At 44.0% G+C, this 26,299-nt stretch overlaps 2 protein-coding genes across 4 annotated transcripts in view; one reads left to right on the top strand and one right to left on the bottom strand.

The window, feature by feature from the left end:
• LOC129050240 (putative GED domain-containing protein DNM1P46) overlaps positions 1-26,299 on the bottom strand; it is an 86,613-nt gene that overhangs the window by 57,441 nt on the left and 2,873 nt on the right. The window lies entirely within an intron of this gene.
• On the top strand, positions 11,231-25,854 carry LOC129050238 (golgin subfamily A member 8M-like). Of its 3 annotated transcripts, none has more exons than XM_054532001.2 (20): positions 11,231-12,298; positions 13,943-14,062; positions 14,964-15,023; positions 15,207-15,287; positions 16,142-16,180; positions 16,446-16,493; positions 16,582-16,666; positions 16,762-16,871; positions 17,909-17,995; positions 18,102-18,209; positions 18,405-18,492; positions 18,880-19,145; positions 19,401-19,469; positions 20,724-20,799; positions 21,231-21,322; positions 21,576-21,638; positions 21,889-21,971; positions 22,072-22,172; positions 22,273-22,428; positions 22,514-25,854. In XM_054532001.2, the coding sequence occupies exons 1-20, from the start codon at positions 12,251-12,253 to the stop codon at positions 22,687-22,689; spliced, it is 1,956 nt and encodes a 651-aa protein (XP_054387976.1). In that variant the 5' UTR covers positions 11,231-12,250; the 3' UTR covers positions 22,690-25,854. The 3 variants fall into 3 exon arrangements, with proteins under 3 accessions (XP_054387976.1, XP_054387975.1, XP_054387978.1); XM_054532000.2 differs by having other exon boundaries at positions 21,889-21,989; XM_054532003.2 differs by lacking the exon at positions 19,401-19,469 and having other exon boundaries at positions 11,759-12,298; positions 21,889-21,989.

The raw sequence follows: 26,299 nt of genomic DNA, 5'->3' as shown, positions 1-26,299 counted from the left end.
CTAGACTTCAGCCCAGTGATACTGACTTTGGACTTCTGATATCCAAAACTGTGAGAAGATAAATTTCTGCTGTTTTGATTCACCAACTTTTTGGTAATTTGCTCTAATAGCCACAGGAAACTAATGTACATGCCTACTGGGGTCCAGTTGTGTCCGGTGACTCCTGCTTTCCTGGGACAGGCAGGCTGCTCCATGCCTCCTGGCCATCCTACTGGGTGCTGGACACTGCAAGCTGCTCCATGTGTGCTGGCCATCCTCCTGGGTGCTGGATGCTGCAGGCTGCTCCTCCATGCCTGTTGGCCATTCCCTTTGGTGCTGGACAGCACTCACATTGTGAAATCCACTGGCCCTGTGAAAAACACCTGCAAATGTTACCAGGAGAGTGGTTAGTTCTCTTTTTGGCAACTCTTGTTATTGCTTATGGCTTAACATCTGTGCCTCCAAGATCCCTTCTCTCTGCCTTCATCGATGCCAGGAAAGCAATCACCTTTTGCCTTTCTTTGCCTCTCAGCAAGTGGCATGTCCCCATGTCACTTTAAGCGTCAAGCACACGGAGCCCAATAAGATGCTGAAAAGTGTCTGCCTACAAGGTTACAAGGTGGTGGAGACATTCTGAGCTGGTAATTCCAGGGCTCAGTAAAACAGCTACAGGAAATCTGAAGTTCAAAATGCTGAAGTGAAAAATGAGTGATCACAACGAAGGGAAACACAAGCCCCTTCTTTTAAAAACATTATGATAATAACACACAACATAAAATTTACCATATTAACCATGTGTATGTATACGGTGCAGTAGTGTTAAGTATATACATGTTGTTGAGTAACAAGTTTCTAGAACTTGCTTCTCTTGGAGAACTGAAACTATAGCCACTATACAACAACTCCCCATTTCTCTATCCCCTGGCTTCTGGAAACAACCGTTCTATTTTCTGTTTCTATGAGTTTGACTAATATCGAACCTAAGGTAAGAGAAATCATACACTATTTGTCTTTGTGTGACTGGCTGATTTCTATTAGTATGATGTTTTCAAGGTTCATCTATATTGTAGCATGTGACAGGGCTTCTTTCTTTTTTAAGGCTGATAATTTTATAATATTCTGTTGCATGGATAGACCACATTTATTTATTTATTTATTTATTTATTTATTTATTTATTTATTGAGACAATCTCACTGTGTTGCCCAGGCTGGAGTGCGGTGGCATGATCATGTCTCACTGCAGTCTGAATCTCACATTCTCAAGTGCTCCTGCCACCTCAGCCTCCTGAGTAGCTGGGACCACAGGCACATGACACCATGTCTGGATAGTCATCTTTCTGTGTAACTGGTGGAGAAATGGGAGGAACAGTAAAGAAACTGTCTTAGAATAAATCTGGTGACAGCAGAAGAGAATATGAGTCACATTGTCCTCACAGAGCCTTGAAGAGTGTGACAGTGTTTGAGGGCCACACTGTCGTCTTAGAGTGAAGTGAGGAGAACCTACATTGGTTTGGTAGTCATGGGGATGGAAGGAGGAAAGAAATGTGAAAGCTCATTGGCGGCAGAATCAAAATGGCTTGGTCTTTGTAGTCAACTATTAAGTGAGAAGGAGGAATTACTGGCTGACTTAGAAGAAGTAAAAAATGTGAAATATCGATAAAACACAAAGCTCGTGATTTTAGTCAGGGTAAAGACTAAGCATTGTGTAATTCTAGATAGATTATTAAGCAGTTTTGTTCCCATATTTTATATCCCATATGTTCTAGCTATGACCCTATTTCTTTGTTTCTTGACATAGACAAACATTTTTTAAACTAAGAGCTTTATTGTGATACAGTTTTTATATAATAAGCCTCACCCTTCAAGTGTACAGTTCAGTGGTTTTTAGTATATTCAGAGTTCTGCAGACATTATCACTCCCTAATTTCAGAACATTTTCATCTCCCCAAAAAGAAACCCTGTACCCACTAGCCATCACTCCCTGTACCCATCTTCCCCACTGTTGATCCTGGCAACCTCTAATCTAATTTCTATCTCTGTAGGTTTGCCTATCCTGGGCATTTCATATAAATAGAATCATACCAAATGTGGCATTCTGTGACTGGTTTTTCTTTACAGAGATTATAAATCAAATGCCTGAAGATGCTAAGCTTAGGAGAGTGTTTGATGTACAACTTGGACAACTGAACTTTTTTAAAGTTGAAAATATGGCTGTGTCTGTATATGTGGCATATTATCCTTAGATGACCCTAACTTCAATTATTAAGAATTTTTTCCCCTAGTAATCTTCAACTGTCTCAATATTCAGCAGGAACCCCTTGGAGACAAAGATCAGTATGAATTTGGAACACATGTTGACAAAATGAATGTAATTTAATTTAGTACAGTAGTAAAGTCAACCACTTTTAGGTGTTGATGCTGCTGAAAGTGTACATTAAGGAAAAGTTTACCTACCTTACTTTTTGTGGAGGTGCTAGAACTACTTCTGTCTTGGGTTTAGATTTCAACAAACCTTTGCATGGGCATTATGTGGTTGCACAAATGTACTTTGTTTTGACCCAAAAATGCAAAAACTTCCTTTCTTCCCACTTTCTGAGACTCTGCAACCTTAAAGGAAGAGTGGGGTACTTTAAAGGAAAGGTGGTGGTGGTTGGATCATGGGTAACAATGTCTACTGTGTACTTCCTTTCCCAAAACAAGTCCCTGTCTACCGTCAGCATTTCCAAAATTTGAAGATCAGGTGTGGTGTTAACTCATTAACTAATGACTAGATTTTGAGCGGTTGTGGAAGCAAAATCTCACCGAGTGCCTGGATGTTCTAATTCTGTTAAGTCAGTGAGTGCATATTCCATACAACACTCTCTTAGCCCGGTGGCAGATTTAAGGAGTGGGTGATAGATTTCTATGTTTCAGAAATCAAATACACAAAGAATAAACATTTTTAATCCCATGATTCTTTGCCCAAGTTTAATTTTTTGGAGAGTTTTTCTTTTAGATTTTCTTTCCCTTCCATTAAACTTCTACTTTGAAAGGTCCCAGGGTTTGGGCAAAGCAAGTGAGAAAGACACTTGCTTCGATTCTCCAGGATAAGGGATTGAAGAGGACTTCTTTCCCTCATTTTATTATTGAATAATGTCACAATAACAGTTATTAAGGTGAATAGTCTACAGTAGAAGTTTTTAGATGCCTTCTCTGCAAAATAATTTGGTTTAGTCAACCCGAGGATGCCTTTGGTTAGCTGGAATGGAAGATGTGCAGGCTAGAGTGGTCTTGGTAAGTCTTCCAGGGGGAAATACAGCATTTGGAAGGGTAGGAAGCAGAAGGAATCTCAGGCAAGGGAAAGGTGTGGGCAGAGCCCCGGAGGACAGAACAGGTTGTGGTGGACTTGGTGTCCACATAGACCTAATTAGTGGTCTTAGCTTTTGTGTTTTCAAAATTACCACAGTTTGTGTTCTACAACTGTCATTCCCTTGATTTTATTTTAGACATACTATCTGTGTATTTTGAAATTTAAAATAACAGTAAAGGAGAAATGAAATTATTTTGTTTGAGAAAGAGTTAAAAAGTTAAAACATATGGATCTAAATAATTTTCTAATGGGAGATTTGGTACACCCCCAGAAGTTGTTTTTGGTTCAGAGAATAGTCTTTCAGATCTAGAAAGGACTTGAGGAGTCCCAGAGAGGTGCTGCCTGGTCTGAACCATTTGATGCTCACGACAGAATGGATAAAAACAATTTGAACCAGGAAACCATGCAGATGTTCATATTTTGGATAGGGTAAGGTCAATGCCATTGTCAGAGGAAAAACTCTTGGCCATCACAGGATGGGAGAGAAAGTTTGAGTTGTAAAGAATACTCAAATGCCATTTAAGGAAAGGGGTTCTTCTGCTCCTATTCTTTGGAATATTTAGAGCTAAGTTCTTAGTTTTTGACATCATAAAAATGTCAAAGTATTCTGTTCTAAGAGCCATTTCAAACAACTGACTAGAATTTCAGAGCAATTACATGAGAGTAATACCATGAAAATTTTTAAATTACCCATAGTCCTATATCCCTAACAAGTATGTTCATGTTTGCATGTTCTCTTCTCATCTTTACTGTGTGTCTACTTTCTTAGTAATGGCACATAGAAATTGTTTAAGCAGGAATAATTCTCGAGATAATTTTGTATGTTTCCTTTTTTCTTTTTAAGGTATGTATTGGGTGGAGGAGCATTATGTATTGAACTTCTCACAGAACAGGTGATTATTTTCTTATAATACTCAATTTTCAACCTCCATAGAGTGTTTTGATTATGTAAGTTAGATAGAAAGTAGAAGGTTCTCTTGGAGAAATTTTAGTGTTTTTTTTTTCATAGCTCCTACTTTCAAGAATGAAAAAGGTAAACCAGTAAAATGACGCTGTTCTTGGTACTGAATCTATGCTGGGATAGGCATTAAGAGTGACCTTTATTTAAGGTTCTAATTTGCTCACGTTGGGCACTTAGAACGTCAGTTTGTTGCTTTTTGTGCGATTCTGGAAATGGTCCAATTTTACTTTTTCCCCTTGACTCCAGACTTTTTAACACTGATGTGCTGCTGTTGAGGCATATGCCATTTTGTTAGGCCTTCTCAAGTGGGAATCAGGAATGCTGCTGTGTTCCAGAGATGTTTTGTTCTTCCTGTAGGGCTGAAGCAGTGCCTACTCGACAGAACCAGTCATCATGCAAAGAAAAGCCACCTGACTCAAAGGCAAAGCCAGAGTGCAGCTTGGAGGAAAGAAGGTATTTTATTAAGAATTTTACATAAACCATAAGATATATTTTATATTACTTTGTCAGCCTTCTTCGTGTCTTGACTTAATTCTTTCTGAGAGAATTCATTTCATTTTCATTTGGTTTGTTTTCTTCTTGTTACAAAGATGATCTATAGAAAATATAGAAGTATAAGAAAATTAAAGATACTAACTCATAACTGCTTAATGATTTAGTATCTGCTTGTTTAGTCTTTGTTGTATTTCCAGTAGGCAAACATGTCTACCGTTGTAAATTTATTATTGGTATGTATACCCTAGTAAGTTAAAAGTTATATGTACTTTGAAGTTTTGCAAAATTGAGTTCATATTATAGAATTAATTCCTGATGAACTTTTATGTGCTAGGCACTGGTCTTTTTATTTAATTATTTATTTTTACTTTTTTTTTCCTCTGTGCCTATGCTTACCAAGTCTTTTTATTTTTTACTTTTTATTAACTCTTTTAATCCTCTGAGTAAATTAAAAAGAGGGTATTATTAATATCTGCATCTTGTAGATGAGGTAACTGAAGGTAGGTAACTTGTCCAAGGTCACAGGTGGCAGAGCAAGGATTAAAACCAGACAGTCTGGCTGCCCAAGGCCCAACCAAGAGGAGCTGAGAGCAAGCCACTTGGCAGAAGGATGTTGGTCAGGCTGGTTTCCTGTTCAGTTACCATGAAACGTAGGCTTAACCTTAATTCTAGGACATTACCGAGAAAGCCTTCCAAAGCCATAGGTTTTTTACCATGACCATGACTTTTTTTTTTTTTTTTGAGACAGAGTCTCACTGTGTAACCCAGGCTGGAGTGCAGTGGTGCGATCTCAGTTCACTGCAGCCTACCTCTCTTGACAGTCCACTGGTTAAAGCAATTCTCCTGCCTCAGCCTCCCAAGTAGCTGAAATTACAGGTGCCCACCACCACACCTGGCTAACTTTTGTGTTTTTAGTAGAGACGGGGTTTCACCGTGTTGGCCAGACTAGTCTTGAACTCCTGACCTCAAATGACCCACCTCTGCCTCCCAAAGTGCTGGGATTCCAGGCATGAGCCACCGCACCAGGACCCAAGGCCCTTAAGTTTTAATGTCTCATTCTTCAGTCAGATTTTCCTTGTTCCCGTGTGTTCAGCCAATTGTTTTTATGTTTGTGTTGAAGGAGAAACTAACAATGAAAATGGACTTGTTGACAGAAGAAAAGTAGGAATGCAGCCTCTGGTGCTGTTTGAGTGATCCCTCTGCCCCAGGCCTGGCTGTGTGCTGCTGTGTTCTGGTAAGGTGCATTGTAACCTTTCTGCGGCAGGTAAGAGTCCTGTACAGGTGCTCTGCCCACTTTACCTTTCAGGCTTCTGTATCAGCTGTTTTTCCCTTGTAGAATGTGCCTCTGACCTGTGCCCCTGACTTCCACCCCTTAACCCTACCCAAAACATCTTTACATGTCTGACCATCAAGCCTCTTCTGGGTCATATTCAGTTCATGCTGATATTTTCCCTTCCTCCCTTCTTTAGTCCTTACTGTTTTTGCTTTGGTCATGTTATGCTATATTCCGTAAGCCTTTAAAAATTTTGTTGTATCATGGCAGGGGAGAATATTTTATAATTATGCTTTGTGCATTTTATCTTCCACTCAATGAATGCTTGGTAAATATTTGTTTTATTGAGTATATGACCCTGTTCTAGCTATACTGTGTTTGAACAAAAATGTTAACTGCCTTGTAAGTTAACTGCTAAGAATTTGTCAAAAGTGCAGAGATAACATCCAGAACTTGTCATGAACATTACAAAAAGCTATCTAAGTGCTTGATGGAAGTCTGCAAATTGACTTCATGTGAAAGAGTGTAAGAAGTGAAAATATGAAGCATGACTGGAGCACCGGAGTGATAAAGCAAGGGTCCCTTTCTCCAGATCCTTTGTAACAGTGTCATGTGACCTCTTCTAGATCATTCTGAAAGACAATGCCAGCTCGGAACCTAGGAAAGCATCCAGTTGGTTTCCGCAGGTTAGGTGGTTCAAACCCTCATTAGCACCTTTGTTTTCTCTGCCTCAGTTTGCTTACAATGATGTTCTCAGTAGCTGTAATTGCTGTCTGTCTTTGAATACTTAAGCATTTTTTTTTTAGGTCACAGGGTATATGTGCATTTTTATTTTACCAAGTGTTAGAATTTTTACTCTGCCTTTGTGGGCTCTGGGTTAGCTACTTGGTTGTTTCATTGTAAAGTGATTAGCAGGAAGAACTGTGTGTGTGTGTGTGTGTGTGCGTGTGTGTGTGGTGTGTGTACTTTAAGTTTCTTAATTGGGTTGGTACATGTAAACCATTTAGAACAGTGTGTGTGTGTGTGTGTGTGTGTGTGTGTGTGTGTGTGGTGTGTGTACTTTAAGTTTCTTAATTGGGTTGGTACATGTAAACCATTTAGAACAGTGCCTGCTGCATACCACATCCCCAGCAGTATTCACGTCTCTCATATTCTATCCTCACACTTGATTGATAGTTTGCTTGATTATGTATTTCTAGGTTGAGGATAATTTTACCTTAGAATTTCAAAGTCTGTGCTTTTGTCTTCTAACCAGTCGTGGTGGTGAAACCTCATGCCATCCTGAGTTTCACTTGTTTATGCATGACTTTCTCCCTGGAAGCTTTTAGGAATTTGTCCTTTCCTTGGTGAGCTGAAATAGCACAACAATGTACTTAGTGTGGGTCTTTTTTCATTCATTGTGCTGGGTACACCAAATGAACAGGCCTATGGATAGGCTCTTTCAAAGTTGGAGTCTTGAATCTTGTCATATTTTTGGTGTTAACTTTCTCTTTTCCATTTTATTTGTTCATTTTGAAGTGTCTATTAATTGGATTTTGGACCTCATGTCTTGAGTCTTGTATTTCAAGTTATTTCTAATTTTTTTTTAAATTTAAAGTTCTGGAATATTTTCTTATCTTTTGGCTTTCAGGAAATTTTATTTGGACTGTAATAACTTTAAGTTTTGTTTTGGTTATTTATTGTTGCTTAACCAATTTTCTCAAAACTTAATGGCATAAAACTACACATCTGTCTATCTGTCACTACTGTATGGATTAACTGGGGCTAGCTGGACAGTTTTTCTTCTGGTCTCATTTGGCAGCTCTCACTGTGCAGTTAGACAGTGTCAGGGACTGGTCATCTGGATGCTCAGCTGTAGTCGAATGTCTGAGATGGCTTCTTCACCCACAGGTCTGCTGCCTTGGTGTTTCTTGATGTGGCCTTTCTCTCTGCATAACATCTCATCGTCTCGGGTCTCTTCATGTGGCTTTTCTTTCTCCAAGAGGGTAGTCAATTCTTATGTTTGGCTTCCAGAAGCACAGAAATGAAGCTGCCAGAGGTTCTTAAGGCTTAGACCTGGAACAGCTCCAGTGTCATTTCTACGACATGCTATAGGTTAAAGTGAGTGTTGGGGCCAACCCAGATTGACTATGGATGGGCCTGTCTAAGGACATGATGACAGGAGGTATGGCTCATTGGCGACCAACTCCCAAGATGAAGCATGAGTTCTAAGAACTTTTTCTTCTCTGATTATTTCTTATTCATATTCTGTTTTGTTTTATACATGTAATATATTCACAAGTGTCCTTATGAAGTGATTTTGATACTCTGTCTTCTCCCTGGCATCTCTTTGTTCTTTAATAATTTTTTTCTTAGTTTATTCTGGTCTTATTTTTCTTTTTAAAGCCTTTCCTTAAATATCTATTCTATGTTGCTTATCATTTGTAGTCTTTTTTTTTTTTTTTTGAGACCCAGTTTTGTTCTTGTTGCCTAGGCTGGAGTACAATGATGTGATCTCGGCTCACCACAACCTCTGCCTCCCAGGTTCAAGCAGTTCTCCTGCCTCAGCCTCCCAAGTAGCTGAGATTACAGGCATGTGCTACCATGCCCAGCTAATTTGTGTATTTTTAGTAGAGATGGGATTTCTCCATGTTGGTCAGTCTGGTCTGGAACTCCCAACCTCAGGTGATCCACCCACCTCAGCCTCCCAAAGTGCTGGGATTACAGACATGAGCCACCGTGCCTGGCCTGTAGTCTTTTTTTCATTCTTTATTTGTTCATTCATATTTGAGAGAGGTACTAAAAGACTGGGAGGTGGGGTGTGGTGACTCACACCTATAATCTCAGTGCTTTGGGAGACCGAAGTGGGAGGATCTCTTGAGCCCAGGAGCTCAATACTAGTTTGGGCAACATAGTGAGACCCCATCTTTACCAAAAAAAAAAATAGCTAAGTGTGGTGACACCCATCTGCAGTCTCAGCTACTTGGGAGGCTGAGGCAGGAGGATTGCTTGAGCCCAGGAGATTGAGGCTGCAGTGAGCTGTGACCATGCCACTGCATTCCTGCATTCCAGCCTGGGTGAAAGAGCAAGACCCTGTCTCAAAAAAATAAATAAATAAAAATAAAAGTAAAAATAAATAAAAATTGATTGGGAGTTCTTTGTGGCAAAGACTTGTCAACTGATAGCTTTTAGGAGGAATGTATGCTGATTCCTAATTGTTATCCTCCATCCCTCTATCTTATCTCCTGGTGCAATCATAAATGATGGCTGGAACTACTCCATTCCTCTGGATGTAAAATCTACATTCTCTTGCCTGAGGTAGATATGTTTGCTTGGGTTCTGTTTAAGGAGATGGGGCCAGCAGTGTGTTTCAGGGCCTGGAGAACGTGTTCTCTGTCTGGGCTTTTGGTTAATCTCTGTTTTCAGTCTTGCCTATCAGTCCCACTCTCGGGGGTACCTCGTGTCTGAGTCTAGATCATTTCCAGGTTGCTGTGGGACAAATTAGCCTCGTTGTTCTCAGTATCCTCCTGACCTCCACCTTTGTTTGCTTTGCTCCATTAATTAACCATTTTCCATTTACTGTCATTGTCTAATGAAGATGAATTCTCTTCTGTTGGTAACCCCATTCCTTTTTTGTAATTGTGTGCTCATACAATGTTTATTCTTCACTGTATTTCTATTGGAGCCTCAGGACAAAGAGTAAATGGTGAAAATATGTGTTCAGTGTTAAGTTTTCCTTCTGTAAGACATCTGCAACTTGTGTTTTTCACCGAATAGATCATGGACCTAATGCATATAGAGCTACTTTGTTTGTCATGATTGTGCCTTCAATTATATGTAGAAATATAATTTGTGAATTGCCTGATGAAGTTTTCCTAATTTTGAATTATCTTTGCATTCCTATAGTAAACACTGTTAGAATGGCTATGGTAATATTTTATTTTTGCATTTTTACTTCTGTATTAAATAAGATTATAGTTTTGTTTGCTTCCTTTAAGGCTGTTATTTCATTTCAGTATCAAGGGTATGCAGGGCTGAGTTGGGAAGCTTTACATCTTTTTTCTAAGATCTAGGATGTAGATCTGGTTTACACAGTAATTTTCAATGGCAGGAGTATTTTGCCTCCTATGGGACGTTTGGAAATATCTGGAGACATTTTTGTGGTCACAACTGGTCATGGTCGGGAGGTCTTATTGGCATTCTGTGGGTAGAGGGAATGTTACTAAATGTCCGACAACATACCAGGAGAACCCTCCACAAAGAATTATCTGGCCCAATATATCAATATTGCTGAGGCTGACAAATTCTGGTTTAAATAAGTATCCAATATGGAGGATGAGTCTTTGTCTTTTTCCTTCTTCTGCGTATTGGTCCCCAGATTTTCCACTACTTCAGTTAGTTTTCATAACTGTAGATTCTTAAAAAAAAAAAAATGAACACTTTGGCCGGGTGCGATGGCTCATGCCTGTAATCCCAGCACTTTGGGAGGCCGAGGCTGGTGGATCACGAGGGCAGGAGATCGAGACCATCCTGGCTAACATGGTGATGCCCCATCTCTACTAAGCCAAAATACAAAAAATTAGCCAGGCGTGGTGGCGGGCACCTGTAGCCCCAGCTACTCGGGAGGTTGAGGCAGGAGAATGGCGTGAACCCGGGAGGTGGAGTTTGTCGTGCCACTGCACTCCAGCGTGGGTGACAGAGCGAGACTCTGTCTGAGAAAAAAAAAAAAATGAACATGTCATCCATACTTCTAAGGTGTTGTAAAGATGTGCAAAGTTTTCACTTTTTGCATCATATTCACATGTGGCTATATGCCTTTTTCTCTTCAAAGTTTTCTTTATCTTGATTACTTATCAGAGGCTTGACTGTTTTAATCTCAGTCTTTTGAAAGAATTCTCCTTTAGTTTTATTTTTTAAATCTAGTGGTTTTTCTTTTTTACTTTTTCCTTATGTCTTAATTATTTCCCCCTTTTTGTTTGTTTTGCTTTTCCTAGTTTAGTGGATCAATGTAATTTAAATTGCTTTTTAAACAAACATGTAAGGGTATACGTTTTCGTTGGGTGCTGTTTGACTTCATTGCACAAGTTTTAAAATCTACTTTTTAATAGCTTGTACTTTCTAAATTATTTCATTGCATCTTTTGTTCACATTGCTCTTACTATTAATTTTTTATTTTAATTAATTAATGAATTTATTTATTTATTTATTGAGATAGAGTCTTGCTCTGTAGCCCAGGCTGGAGTGCAGTGGCATGATCTTGGCTCACTGCAAGCTCCACCTCGGGGGTTCATGTCATTCTCCTGCCTTAGCCTCCCAAGTAGCTGAGACTACAGGTGTCTGCCACCATGTCCGGACATTTTTGTATTTTTAGTACAGATGGGGTTTCACTGCGTTAGCCAGGATGGTCTCGATCTCCTGACCTCATGATCCACCCACCTTGGGCTCTCAAAGTCCCAGAATTACAGGCATGAGCCACTGCGCCCAGCCCAAAAGCTTTGTGTTTTTACAGATATTAGACATGTTTAAGAAAAAAAATCTTAACAAAAACGTAGGAGAATAAGAGAAACATTTTTCCAAAAAAGAGAAATCATTGTGATTATTTTATCTTATTAGAATGTTGGATAATATAGTCTGCCTCATTAATCATCAAGCATGCTATGGGTTTTCCATTTTTATAGGATCTGTATCTCAGTTAAGGTAATACTGGTAATTTTTGTGCTGTAATCAAAGATGAAAACTGTAGGCCAAAATCATAGACCTTGCATAGAAGCTGGATAATGAAGACAGCTATGGAGAAAAACATAGATACACACACACGGACACACATATATATAAAGTATACACACATATATTTTTTAAAGTTTGAAAGCTTTTAAAGCAAAAGCCGGCCCCTCTTCTCTTCCAGAGTGGGAGGCCTCTCCCCTCTCTTAGAGTGGGTGGGGACAGCGGTTGCATGGGCAGCTTTCCTTGTGAGCCACAGTTCTCTCTGGACACACTGCTGTCTGGCCACACCCCCTTTCCCTTTCATCTTTCTCATTGACCAATGGGCTTGGAGCATTAAGGCCACACCCCTATTCCACATTCTACTGGGGCCCTGGTTACGCCTCCTCTGGCTCAGTCACACAGCTGCCTGGTAGGTGACTGGAGGTGTTGATTAGTGCTCACTGGGATTTCGCTGACGTGGCCCCAACCCTGCCTCCCTACCCACCCTGCGATGGCAGAAGAAACTCAACAGAACAAATTGGCGGCAGCCAAGAAAAAGGTAAAAACGCACTAGGTCATAGCCCCTCAAACCAGCCACAGATCCCCTCTGATGACAAGACCCCTGCCAGAGTCCATACAACTCCTGAAGCACACTGGACTGGGCCCCCCAACACCGGTGCCTCTGGGCTACCCCCACCAAAGTTTTGTCAGTCAGCCCCACCCCTTCAGCAAACAGCCCAGTCCTTGCCCTCACCAATCACCCCAGGGTGAATTGGGTGGGTGACTCTTGGGGCTTCCCACTCCATTACTGGGCCTTCATCTCCTGCTGCCCCAAGCTTGATCTCCCTGGGCTCTTTGGACTCTCATCTCCAAGGATCCAGGCCCCACCCCCTTTGGTCTGGTGACTGCTGGGACTCCCTGCTGCAGACTCTGCCCTCCCCTCCTGTTGCCTCAAGGTCGACCTCCCTGGGTTCTTTGTGCTGGCATCTCCAAGGAGCTGAGTCCCAACCCTGTACTTCCCTCCCCTATCATGGAGCGGCGACTTGGACATGGTGCTGACATGGTCCCTCCCCCCACCAGGAGGAGTGGAATGTAGTGATGTCACAGTCCACCTGTAACTGTCATTACTGCAAGACTGGCCTTTGATCTTATGACCCAGTCCCCTAAGCATTCTCACCCCATTTCTGGTTCCTCTGGTCACAGCACAAATTTCCAGCTGGAAGGGGAATGGAGACTGGGACCTAGGAGCAAGCGGTTTCAGGCTGCCTCACTCCCTTACAGATGTTGATGGTGGGAAAATCCTACACTTCCCCCGTGAACTCAAAACGTTGACAGTATCTCTGGGTGGCAATGAGAGAATGGGTTTGGTTTGGTTTTCTCCCAGGCTTCTACTTTCCAGAGAGATTTTAACATTTTTTTCTGAGTTCTCCACCTCATATTCTCATTCTCCATGGTTCTGGGACCAGACTGCCCTTCAGTCAGTGGTCTCTGAAGTGAGATTCGCTCATCTTCTGTGGAATAGATCTTGGGAAACTGAACTTGACACCTTGAATCTTCCTCATATTATCTCAACCTTGGGCACTTTGAGTGCCACAGGATAAATGTGGGACATCTTTCTGAAGCATCAGTTTCCCTTGATTCTCTTGAGATCAAGAGAAATAACATGAATGTACTTAGGGATGACAGTCACTTAGGTTTCTAAGAGCATACCAGACTTCTCTCTGAAATGAGGCTTGGGTTGTCCTCTTTCTGATAAATTCTGATTTAAGAGAAAGGCTGCCTTCTGCCATGAGGACACATTGATATAAAAGTTTGAGGGGTACTGGTGCACTTCTTCACACTAACAGATGTGTGAGGATGTATGACTCTAAACCACATGGCATACAGTTCCTGCCTACTTAATGTTTACTTTTCTACCTCTGCCTCTGGGTTTGGTCCCTGCCAGCTGCTGATTCTTGGCAAAACCTCAGAGCTTGGAGTCAGAAGACTGAGTTTCAAAGTTCCAGTATTGCCTTTTTCTTTTTTTTTTCTAGCCATGATATCAATCCCTCTCAGTCACTAAGTGAGTGTGACAACACCTTGTACTGTTGTTGGCATCATTAAATCAGATGGTGTGTAAGTGTATTTTGTAAAAACTGTAAAGGAGGATGTGGCTGTAGGGGCTGACAGTTCTCATGAGTATTACTGCTCTTCTTTCCAACAGTTAAAAGAATATTGGCAGAAAAACAGCCCTAGAGTTCCAGCAGGAGTGAACAGGAACAGGAAAACAAATGGCAGTATCCCTGAGACAGCCACTTCTGGTGGTTGCCAGTCACCTGGGGATGTGAGTCTTGGCTGGCCAGGCTTCTGGGGACAGGGGGGCCAAGGGGCAATAGAGGGTAATTTTTAAGATTGTAGATGGACTGCTGGGTACTGGTTAAGAATTCTGGCTTTAGCTGGGTGTGGTGGCCCATGCCTGTAATCCTAGAAATTTGGGAGGCCAAGGCAGGCAGATCATGAGGTCAGGAGATCCAGACCATCCTGGTTAACACGGTGAAACCCTGTCTCTACTAAAAATACAAAAAAATTAGCCAAGCATGGTGGCATGTGCCTGTAGTCCCAGCTACTCAGAAGGCTGAGGCAAGAGAATGGTGTGAACCTGGGAGGTGGAGCTTCCAGTAGCCAAGATTGTGCCACTGCACTCCAGCCTGGTGACAGAGCAAGACTCTGTCTCAAAAAAAAGAAAAAAAGGAATTCTGGGTTTGAATCCTGCCTCTCCATCTGCTCTGCTAGGGCTATGATTTAGGGCAAGATGCTTGACCTAATTGGGCCTCTCTTTTCACATCTGTATAACAGAGGTGATACTGTTTGACTTCCACTTGTGAAGTTTAAATGAGATTTGTTATTGTTGTTTTTATGTTAATCCCTAGTACATGGCCTGCTGTAAACACTCAGGACACCCAGGATATGGTCATTGCTGTTTGAGTTTCCTCATCCCCAGTCTCAAGGGGAAGCCAGGACAATGAGAACAGTCACTTGCCATCAGGAATCACTGAAAGGGCCCCAGGATGGGATGGTGGGGAGATAAGAACCATGAGAGAAGTTAGCATAAAGGAGTTATGGGACAAAGGATCCAAGACAGGCAGAAAAGAAAATGTTGCCAGTTGATGGGGAAGAAAGGAAGTCAGAGGACTCAGACACTGTGGGGGACAGAACATCTCCATATGCGCTCTCATCTCTTGTAGTCAGCAAGAGATTTCCACAGGGAAGGCCCTACATCATCTGCTACCCTGAAGGATCTGGAGGTAAGAGGCTCTGGGCACAGGTGCTGTGACCCTTCAGGTCAACCCTCCAACCTCCTCCTCCAGGTGGGACTGGGTGCCCCTCTGCCAGCTGAGACAGCCCACACACACCCCAGCCCTAATGATTATTCTCTCTACCTCTCCCCCAACTCCTCCTCCACCTCTTCCTCTCTGCATGTGCCTCAGAGCCCATGCCAAGAACTAGCAGTAGTCCTGGATTCAAGGTCCGTAAAAATCAGTCAACTGAAGAACACCATCAAAGCTTTGGTAAGAGTCCACTGGGGTCCCCTGATTCCACACTGCCAATCCTGGGCTCCAGTTTCCCCTTGGGGCCCTGAAGAAAGGGGCTGGGGGCCCCTGGTGCCCAGGACAAATAGGGAGCTGGGGTGCCCAGGCCTCACCTGGAGGGACCCCAGAGCATGCAGCATGGCTCTTCTTTTGCTGCCCTCTTTGCCAACTCTCTCCTCTCCAGACACCCGTGCTCGAGTCCTTGCTACACAAGCCCTGGGGTTGTTGCCTCTCGGGGAATTGGTAGCCTGACTGGTTATCAGGGGCCCTGTATTTCTGCCATGACTCAGTCCCTAATTTGCTCTTTGATTCTCAACAAGCCACCTCTCCTTTTTAGGCTCGTGTTTCCAGAGGAGGTAGTGAGTATCAAAGGTCTCTGTTAGCTCTTGAGTCTGAGATTTAAAGGCCCACTAGAAAGGAAACCTCAGGGCCAAGGGCTCCTGTCTGTCCTTTTCCATCCTATATCTGCTGTGAAGAACCATACCTGGCCTGTACGTGCTCAGTACATGTTTATTGAATGAACCCACTTTTCTAAATCACAAGCTGCCAGAAGGAGGGGCCTTTCTGAAACTCCGTCTCTAGAGGTTTATGTTGCTGTCCTCTCAAGAGATTCCAGATTCAGACTTTGAGTTCTGTGGCTGTGGGCAAAAGCCAACAAAGACCCAAATCCTCTGTCCTTGGGAGCTTGAGGAGAGTTTACCAGTTCGTGTTCCCATTATGTCTGAGAACTTTGCCTTGAAAATCCATTCCTGGCCCCTGCCTACCGCTTCCTGGTCTGGGGAATAGAGTTGAGGGGGCCACCCTCCATCACCTTAATTTGACTTTCCCCACAGAAACAACAGAAGAAACAAGTGGAACATCAGCTGGAAGAAGTAACGTGATTTCTTTGTTTGCTCACGAGATGACTGCAGGGTTTGGGGGGCACTCAGACATAGAGGCCCCAGTCTCGTCTCACCTACTCCCAGCCTGGGGAAGAAGGCTCACTCCTCAGATTCCACCCCATCCCCACAGGGCCCCTGATAACCTGGTCCCATGGGTGGGCCTGTCCTGGGGCATTGGTGGCATTCTGGGTGCATGTCTCTTGCTGTGCCATCTCTGCCTCTTCCTGGTGAGAGCTCTGTCTTCCTCTTCCTACAGGAAAAGAAAGCAAACAACAAGAAACAGAAAGCCGAAAGGGAGCTAGAGGTGAGTGGAGGGTGTGAAGTTTCCTCCTGTCCTCCGGAGAATGTTTCTTTCCTTCTCTTTCAGCACTTGCTTGGCTTTTCTCCCAAAGGTTCAAATCCAGACATTGAACATACAGAAAGGGAAGCTAAATACACACCTGTACCACATGAAACGTTCTCTCAGATACTTTGAAGGTGAGAATCTGGGCACCCTGTCATCCTTCAACCTGGCACTTTGACAGGTCTTCAGGGGGAGTCCTTTGGGACCCATCTCAACTCTCTCATTACAGAAGAGTCAAAGGATCTGGCTATCCACCTGCAACATTCATTGCAGCGTAAAAGAGAGTTAGAGCAGGCTCTCTCTGCTGTCACCACCACACAGAAGAAGAAGGCAAACCAGGTGAGTCCAACCACCTGCCCCATCCCCTGGGAGCCTGGCTTCACAGATGGAGGAGTGAGCCTAAAGGTCCCTTCTGCAGGATGGAGTGTCCTGCCCAGAAGGCAGCATGGCCATTTCTTGCTGCTTTTTTAAAAGGTTTTTAGTGGCAGCTTGGGGCTGAGTCAGCTGCTGTGTGTGAGTTGAGGGGCACTGTGTGGAGTGAGCACTGGACGCAGAGCTTGGAGGCCAAGTGCCTGCCCCGCCCTTACCTGGCTGTGGTCTTGGGCAAGTCCTAGGTGGGGTATTGGGTACTTGTACTGTGAAGGTACAGAAGAGTACTTCTAGTATTTTACCATTTCTATAGAAAGAGGAAATGTGTGCATGTGTGTGTTTGTGTACATACTATGATAATATACATAAAACATGTCTGCAAGCATTCATAAAAAATTCAGGAGAGAGCAACAAGTTGGCTGGGAGATACTTCCCTTCTGTACCTTCTGAGTTTTGGACTATGCGAATGTATCATCCTTTCAAAAAGTGAACAAAAGATTAATTTTCCCCTTCCTATCTGTGCCCCCATCCCCAGCAAGAAAAATGGGCTTAGAGAATTGGATAGACCTGGGTGTTTATATCCCAGCTCTGCCTAAGTGAACTCAGGCAAGCACTTAACCTCAAATACTCCATGTTTTTTCATCTATACAAAAGAGGTAATCATAGTAACTGTCTCCTATGGTGGTTGTGAGGATTAAACGGGATTGTTAGCATTGTACCTGGTGAAGCATTCCACAAAGGTTCAAACAGTGGTAATAATAACAGTAATAACAATAGCAATATTATCTGATCTCTCTGGGCCTCTGTTAGCCAGCTATAAATTCAATCTCATTCCCTGTCCCTTCCAACTTTACTGAGTTCTTTTAAAAACCAGACCACGGGCTTGGAAATGCCTTGATCTTTACTGAGCAAGTTGTATATTGGGCCTAGCCCTAGCCCTTTTAAGGGGCACTGTGTGGAATGGCCCGGGCTCACCAGATTGAAACTGGTCACTCTTCACCATCCAGTTTTCCAGCCACAGTAAAGCACGTATGGAGTGGAAGTTAGAGCACTCCATCCAGGAGCAGGCACTGCTGAAAGCGCAGGTGACACAGGTGAGGTTTTCTGAGGGATGGATGTGGAAGGAAGATGACCCCAGGTGGCCAGGAGCAGGAGAGGACCAGTGACGGCCCTTCCTAACTTCTGTGCCCATTCTTGCAGTTGAAGGAGTCATTTAAACAAGCCCAATTAGAAAGAGACGAGTGTGTGCAACATCTAAAAGGAGAGAGGGCCCGGTGGCAGCAGAGGATGAGAAAAATGTCGCAGGAGGTGAGATCTGACCCTTCAGCACCCCCACCTTAGATAGGTCACTGGATCTTTCTGGGCATCTTTAAAATGGCAATAGTACAGCCAGAGGTGGTCATGGGTCTGGGCTTTGTGGAGGTGGGGGCAGAGAGGGAGATGGCAGCCTGTCCAGCCACCAGCCCCTCTCTCCAGGGCCCTTTCCCCTTGTGCTTTCGGCAGGTTTGCACATTAAAGAATGAAAAGAAGAATGATATGCGTCGGATAGAGAAGCTGGAGAGGAGCTTGTCCAAACTGAAAAACCAGATGGGTAAGATGGGGCTGGCATGACCTGGGAGCAGGATTGGCATCAGAGGGCTGTGAGGGTGGCTTAGAATGCCCCAGGGAGGTAGGTGGATGCAAGGGCTTTGAGGCAGAGGGAAAGAGGTCTGTGCCAGGAGATGGCAAGTCTTGTCATCTCAATAAGTCTCAGTGTCTCAGTGTCCCCATCAGCAAGGAGGGCCCACTGTCAGTCACCCGCAGTGCTCTTTTTTTGAAACTGGTTTGGAAGACTGGCTACCATCCCGGTGCGTGGAATCATAAGCAGTGAGGCCAAGTTTGGGGAGTCTGAGAGGAGCTGTGCACCAAGAGGAGGGTTTTTGTTTTGTTTTGTTTTTTTGAGAATCCAGAGGCCCTTATTATCTGCTTCCTTTCTCAGCTGAACCCCTGCCCCCAGAGCCCCCAGAGCCCCCAGCAATGTCCTCCAAGGTGGAGCTGCAGCACCTGAGGAAGGAACTAGAGAGAGTGGCAGGAGAGCTCCAGGCCCAAGTCAAAAACAATCAGCGCATAAGCCTCCTGAACCGGGGACAAGAAGAGAGGATTCAGGTGCAGGAAGAGAGGCTTCGGAAGCAGGAGGAGAGGCTTGAGGAGCAGCAGGAGAGGCTTCAGCAGCTGGCCAAGCCACAGAGCATCTTTGAGGAGCTGGTGCGTTGCCCCACCGGGGGAGCCTGCCCTCCTCCCTAGCCCTCCGGGCCTTTGTTTCCCCACCTCTAAAATGGGGCAGTGTAGCCCTCATGTGAAATGTTACTTCTAAGGGCACCTGTGAGCCAGGTGGCTGTGGGAAAGAGGGGATGATTTTTCTAACCTGCCTCCACCCTTCCTGGTGCCATGGGAGGCAGACACCAAGTTCTGGGGTTTCCAGCTGCAGTGGGTGGCTGCTGATTGCTTCTCTATGTCCAGAACAATGAGCACAAGAGCGCACTGCAGTTGAAGCAGCAAGTAAAGGAGCTACAGGAGAAGCTTGGTGAGGTGAAGGAGAAAGAAACCTCCACCCCATCCAAGAAGGGCTGTGAGGTGGGCAGCAGCCTCTGGGGAGGGGAGGTGCCAAGCCAGGGGCAGCTCCAGCCTGGGGGCAGGTGACCCCAGCACTCTCCAGAGCAGTACTGTGACTGTTTCTTGCTTCCTGCCCTCTGACTTTTAGAGGTGGGTAGCCCTGGGCTCCTCTCAGGTCTGGACATCATCATCCCAGCTAGAGGCATGGAGCCCCCAATCACAGGGGAAGAGACGGTGGTATAACAGGCTCCTTATGCCAGGTGCAGTGGCTCATGCCTATAATCCCAGCACTTTGGGAGACTGAGGCAGGAGAATCACTTGAGGTCGGGAGTTTGAGATCAGCCTGGCCAACATGGTAAAACCTCATGTCTACTAAAATTACAAAAAAATAAAATAAATATTAGCAGGGCATTGTGGCACATGCCTGTAATTCCACCTACTCAGGAGGCTGAGGCATGAGAATCGCTTGAGCTCAGGGGGTGGAGGTTGCAGTGAGCTGAGATTGCACCACTGCACTCCAGCCTGGGCCACAGAGTGACACTCTTGTCTCAAAACAAAACAAAAAGACTCCTTAGATTAAAACTGGATTCCAGCCTGGTTCCACTGGAATGGTTCACCATTCAAGTACTTTTCATCTCAAAGTCTGTTTCTTTAACTTCAAAGGGAAGTTAGCATTTTCCTTACAGAGGTGCTGAGGATTAAATGAGAAGAGGGTATGAGATTTGAGGCTGGGGAAGGAGGCATGGGGTTCTAGGAAAGGGAGGCAGTCACTTAGGCCTGGAGCAAGGGGCCAGGGGCCTGGGCAGGTGACAGAGCCCCACAGTGCCCTCGCTACCCCACTAATGGGCCCAGAATCTGGAAACCAGCCACCACGTGCTCTCATGCCCAGGATCTTCCTGCAGGTGGAGCTGAAGAGCCAAGAGGCTCAGAGTCTGCAGCAGCAGCCAGACCATTACCTGGGTCACCTGCAGCAGTACGTGGCCACCTATCAGCAGCAGGTGGCCGCCTATCAGCAGCTGACCTCTGAGAAGGAGGCACTGCCCAGGCAGTGACTGCAGCAGACCCAGCTCATGAACCAGCTGCAGCAGCAGGAAGCTTGGGGCAAAGCGGTGGCTGAGATGGCCTGCCAAAAGTTGCAGGAGACCCAGGGGAGGGAGCTGTGGAGGACAGGGCCGTGAAGGGGATGACCTGGCAAACTCCATCCCTTCTCACTCTTTCCTGTCCCCTTAGGAGCACCTGGAAGCTACCAGCCAGCAGAACCAGCAGCTAACAACCCAGCTGAGCCTCATGGCTCTCCCTGGGGAAGGTATGGGAGACCGCTCAGAGGAAGAGGAGAGAGCCCCAGGAGGAAGGGGGGACTGTTAGCAGCATAGGATTGAGGAGTTGGAAGAGACCTTTAGAACAGCTGGTCATTATGCCGACCGGGTGCCTGCACTAAGTTCGGCATCAGTGTGTTGACCTCCTGTGAGCAGGGGGCCACCAAGTTGCCTAAGGATGGCTGAACTGGCCCAGGTCAGAAAGAGAGCAGGTCAGAACTCCCACATCGACCAGTAGTGGGAGTGTGCCTGGGTGGAATAGCAAGATTTTGATTCTTAAAAGTACAAATAAAGAAGAGCAGCTCATTCCTCTCTGGGAAGGGGCTGGCTCAGGGTTACACAGTGAGGGTGGAGGCAGAGGTGGGCCCACAGTACCTCCCTTGTTGGGTTGTCTGAAGACCCCTCTGGCCACCCCCCACAGGAGATGGAGGAGGACATCTGGACAGTGAGGAGGAGGAGGCACCTCGGCCCATGCCAAGCATCTCAGAGGACCTGGAGGGCAGGGAGGCCATGGTGAGCCTGACTCCCCCTGCACCCATTTTGCCACCTTCCTCTGTGGTCCCTCCAAGACCCCTTTATGCTCTTAGTTTCCCTGCATTCTGGTTTCTCTGGACCCTCACCCCTTCTGGGAGCCAGTGGTCAGACACCATTTCACCCGTAACAAATGTGTACTCTCTGAGGCCCCAAGGGAAGGGGCTGCACTCCACCTCTCTGCCCCATTTGCTGTGTGTATGCCCCTACAAGAATGCTCATGTCTTGCCCTCAGGTGGCGATTTTCAAGTCCGCTGGAGCCAGTGTCCAGGAGGAGCAAGCACGGTTACAAGAGCAGGTGAAAAAGCAGAGGGTGTGCTGCCAGTGCCTGGCTCACCCGGTGGCCCCTGCCCTGAAGGAGCCAGAGGCAGTGGTCCCAGCCCCAGGGACTGGGGGCAAGTCTGTGAGTGGGGAGACCCACTGGGCCCTGCAGGAAGTCATGGAGAAGCTGGCCCATGCCAGGACTCACCTCCACCTTCTCCATGACTTGAAAATGCCACCTGAGGGCAGGTCGCTGCCGAGATGTGACCGCAATATTTTGGCTCCAGAGCGGCTTTATGGACCACCTGGAGGAGAAGGCAGACCTGAGTGAGCTGGTGAACAAACAAGAACTTCGCTTCATCCACTACTGGCGAGAGAGATGCCATCAGTGAGTGGGAGGCCAGGGCACCACAGGGGGAGCTGCAGGGCTGTCAGAGGGACCCCAGCATCTGAGCCCTGTCTTCTTGCAGGAAAATCCATCACGTTTTAACAGAGCCAGGGGGCAGTGCCAAAGATGCGGCACTGGGAGGAGGACATCATCAGGCTGGCCCAGGACAGGGAGGAGATGAAGGTAGGGTGTGCAACATCTCTGTGGGGGTGGGGGTGGGGGTGGGGTGGGTGTGAGGGTGGGTGCAGGCAGCGGCATGACAGCTGAGCACCCCTCCCTCCAGGTGAAGCTGCTGGAGCTGCAGCAGATGGTATTGCGGCTTATAGCAACTACAACAATGGTCACAGAAAATTCCTGGCTGCTGCCCAGAACCCTGCTGATGAGCCCGGTCCAGGAGCCCCAGCCCCCCAGGAACTTGGGGCTGCAGACAAGCAGGGTGGTGAGTAGAGCCCTCAGGCGGGGTGGGCAGGCAGGAAGAGGGGTTCTCCCACTGTGCTCAGATCTCCGCCTCCCTCTCTCCAAAGATCTTTGTGAAGTGAGCCTCACCTCCTCTGCTCAAGGAGAGGCCAGGGAGGGTCCTCTCTATGACAACCCTACCACACAGCCAATCGTGCAGGACCACCAGGAGCACCCAGGCTTGGGCAGCAACTGCTGTGTGCCATTCTTTTGCTGGGCTTGGCTGCTGAGAAGAAGGAGATAAACACAACTGTCATCAAAGAGCTGCTCAAGAAATTTTTAAATAAGAAACCAAGTTATGGGGTTAATCTCCTACACAATTCATTTACTTCATTTGAATGTTAGAGTCACTCATGATTATTTGTGTTTCTAATTTATAGTTTAAGTTTATTTGTAAAAAGTTAAAAGAGAGTGGGTCTCTGTGGCTCTCACTGATGTTCACTCTGGCATCCTTTAGCATTTTTCTTTTTTAATTTCATAATTGTAGGTCATTAGCATGCATATCGAGTTTGCCCTTATGTGGTGGGAGTTCAAACACACAAAGACCCACTCTTTGCAGAAAATTGTTCTCGTTGGTTTGGAATAGGCTGCCATGCTTCTTTAATGTTATTGCAGCATGTATATTCACTACAGAATTGAGACAAAATTTGCCTATGTTCTACTGTTGTTTGATCTAATCTTAATCACAGTGAGCTCTTCATTAGCTCAATATGTAGTTTGCCCCCAAGTGTGCACTGTTTATTACTTTGTAATATGCCACTATGAGTACTGACATTTAGAGTTGTTTAAAGGCCGAGAACTGGAAACAGCCTTTCCTCCATTTTCTGTGTGTTGGTGATGGGAGTAATAACCTTTTGGGGAAGCTTTTTAAATCTCACAGAAGAGGAAAGTGGCCTCCTCTGGCAGGTATGTGCAGGACAGAGTGTGTTTCATCTGTTCCAGTGCCAAGAATTAGCGCTGTATTATGGTGGTTCCCTTAGGATTTGTATGTGCTCTGGGCTCATGAAGATATTGCATCAGGAGCTGCAGCAGTTGTACTCTTTTTTGATGACCTAAAAAGGGCTTATTTCTGAGGAATGAAAGGTTCCCATCGTTGACTGTGGATGTGGAAAACCTTTCCTAGCTTAGAGCATTTGTGTCTACAATACATTTTAAAGTCAGAGTTCATGTTACCTGTTTTAATCACATGACTTCCTGTCCCAGTTCACAAAAGGGCGCTGGTGGGCATTCTTCTTAATGTATTTAGTAAAGATCATAAGAAATCCTTTACGAGTTCAAATGTCCCTGGAACAGGCATACAGGCTCTAGTCAAGAATGAATTAGAGTGAAGGAAAGCTGTGTGGTGCCTGGCATTCCTCTCTGTTCATGGAGCTTCTTTGAGGCTTGAAGATTGATTTTACCATCTAGACATCTCTGGCTAATACCTATTCTTCAACCACCTTGGTTACTCTGACATAGGAATTTACTTCTTTTCCTTGAATGGAAAACACTTTAAAAAATAATAGAAACATTATTATAAACTAATATATGTGAGAGTGCTTAGTTGAAACAAAAAGGAATTTTAGTACACAGTATTATACTATGTTTGAAAATCAAGGAGAAGTTTATGAAACTTAAAATGTTTCCAAACTGCAGTGCAATCTACTGTTTGTGAATGTCAATGTATTATCAGGAAACGTGTCTATACCGTCACACAGTTATATTTTCTCACAGACTTCTTTACAAAGAGTGAAATATGTTTTTGTACCTCTCTGTTTCAGTCAGGGACATATTTAGTGCAATATTCATGTGATTGTGCCTACGCATGATGAATGAATGCATTTCAGTCATATATTGCCTAAATCATAACTTGATGCTTGGGAAAACTTCATGAAGTTTTAATGTCTGTATTCCAGAACACATCACATTATTAGGATGTAGGGAGATATGTATGTGTGCTCCCTGGTGTGGGGATTTCTAGTTACTAGACCATCTCCATATTTAGCATTTGGCATCCTCATGATACTTCTATGACATTAACAGGAGAGCAGCAATACGATTTTACCGATGGAATAACAGATTTGCCAGCATTCACTGAAAGAGGGCAAATATTCGGTCCTTGTGACTTCAACTGACTCTTCCAAATTTTATGAATGTATCAATGTATTAGATAAACCCAGTTTCAGAATGATAAAGAAAAAATGTTAGACCAAATAATGTGGCTAATTAACAGTGGTACGATTTCTAGCCCGTGGGTTTAAAATGCACTTAAAGTCCTGTTCTTGCCTTTTATTTTCTGAACTTGCTGCTTTTGCATTCTTTGTGTTCAGTTTAAAGACAGTTTCTTTAAGAGCATTTTAAACCCACGTGCTAGAAATCGGACCACTGTTAATTAGCCACATTATTTGGTCTAACATTTTTTCTTTTATCATTCTGAAACTGGGTTTATCTAATACATTGATAAATTATTTCAAAGATACTTTTATCATTGAAATCACTTCACTTTACCCTGATAAACATCAGTGACTACGAATGACCTTCAGATAGCGTTTAGCATCTGTAACCAATCTGACAATAATGTGTTCATCAGGTGCCTATGGATTAAATCACACACTGGCATATTTAAGCTGAAGGTCAGTCTGGAAAATAAATTTACTATATTGACTGAAATACCACTCTTTGTGTAGGTATTTGTCATATATTTAAGAAAAAGCTAAAAAGAATGGAAACTGTATGACAATAACTTAAGTCTTTCTTCAAAGTGCATGCCGTCTTTTGCGATACCCCATTCAGCCAAGTATTTGTGCTCTTCCTCATTCAGTATAAGGCAGCTTTCAGTTTGCTTAGAAGGCAACATTGGAATGTTAGAGTTCATCAGAAACATAGAATTTTAAAATGTGAGTCCCGCTGAATACATTTGAGTTTCTGTAGGAAGAACCAGAACACCTGAAGATTGCAGTATATAATAATCATTTTAAAAGTATTTGATTAAACCTGATAGATTTTTCCAGAAATGAAAAAATATCAGCTCTAAAACCAAAGCTGATTTTTAGAAAATTTGAAAATGTAAATCAGCCCTATCCATAATATATTTTCTGTAAAACTTTATCTTGAAGAGTCATTTTAAAATAATATAACTATTAAAAAATGTAACTGCTATCTTAATGTTCTGAAATAAGTTAAAACATTTTAAAATATGAATACTGTAGTGTAAAAGAAAGAAACGGTGGGAAGGAAAAGCAGAGAATGAAATGGCAATTCCAGTCCAAAGCTTTATTTGCCAAGTTTTCTTAGAATGAATTTTACCAATTTATGAATTCTTGTGAACAGAATGTGTCATGGAAATACTGAAAGATTTTTCCCTAGAGAGGCATTATTGACTGCTGGTGTGATGCTACTGTAATGTAATAAATCATTAAATTGTTTCAAAGTATTGTTTTTGCCTTAAAATTTTATTTTGCGTTTCTTGAAAACTATAGTATTAAAGGTATTGATACGTGCAACTGCTGGGCATGCTTCACATGAGATAATATGTTTCATTTTTTCACAAAATTGTAACATAACTATGCAAGTGTTTATTGAAAGAACACAAAATAAAAAAGTTATGGGATTAGAAAAAATTATGAGGTTAAAAAGTTATGGGATAAAAAATGTACAAAAGTTGTGGAAAAAAAGTAGAAAAAATTTTTATGAAAAGTTACAAAAAAAGTTATGAAAAAGAAGTTATGGGATTTTTTTTTTAAAGTCATGGAAAAAAAATAAAAATTATAAGCAGGCCCCTGTTAGCAAAGCCTGGAGAAGTGGGGCTGGAGTCTCCCCCGCCACCATGTCCCTACCACCCCTTCCCAGGCACCCCTTTACAATTACGGTACCAG

Source organism: Pongo abelii, chromosome 16, assembly GCF_028885655.2.
Source record: "Pongo abelii isolate AG06213 chromosome 16, NHGRI_mPonAbe1-v2.0_pri, whole genome shotgun sequence".
Classification (NCBI taxonomy): domain Eukaryota; kingdom Metazoa; phylum Chordata; class Mammalia; order Primates; family Hominidae; genus Pongo; species Pongo abelii.
The sequence above is the reverse complement of the archived record's forward strand: the minus strand, read 5'-3'. Positions and strand labels throughout refer to the sequence as shown.

Excerpts from the sequence above, each read along its gene's own strand:
- LOC129050238 (XM_054532000.2), top strand. The coding sequence starts at position 12,251 with ATGGCAGAAGAAACTCAACAGAACAAATTGGCGGCAGCCAAGAAAAAG. Across the intron at positions 19,470-20,723 it reads TACAGGAGAAGCTTGGTGAG|GAGCACCTGGAAGCTACCAG; the intron begins GTGAAGGAGAAA and ends CTGTCCCCTTAG. Across the intron at positions 21,323-21,575 it reads TGGAGGGCAGGGAGGCCATG|GTGGCGATTTTCAAGTCCGC; the intron begins GTGAGCCTGACT and ends TCTTGCCCTCAG.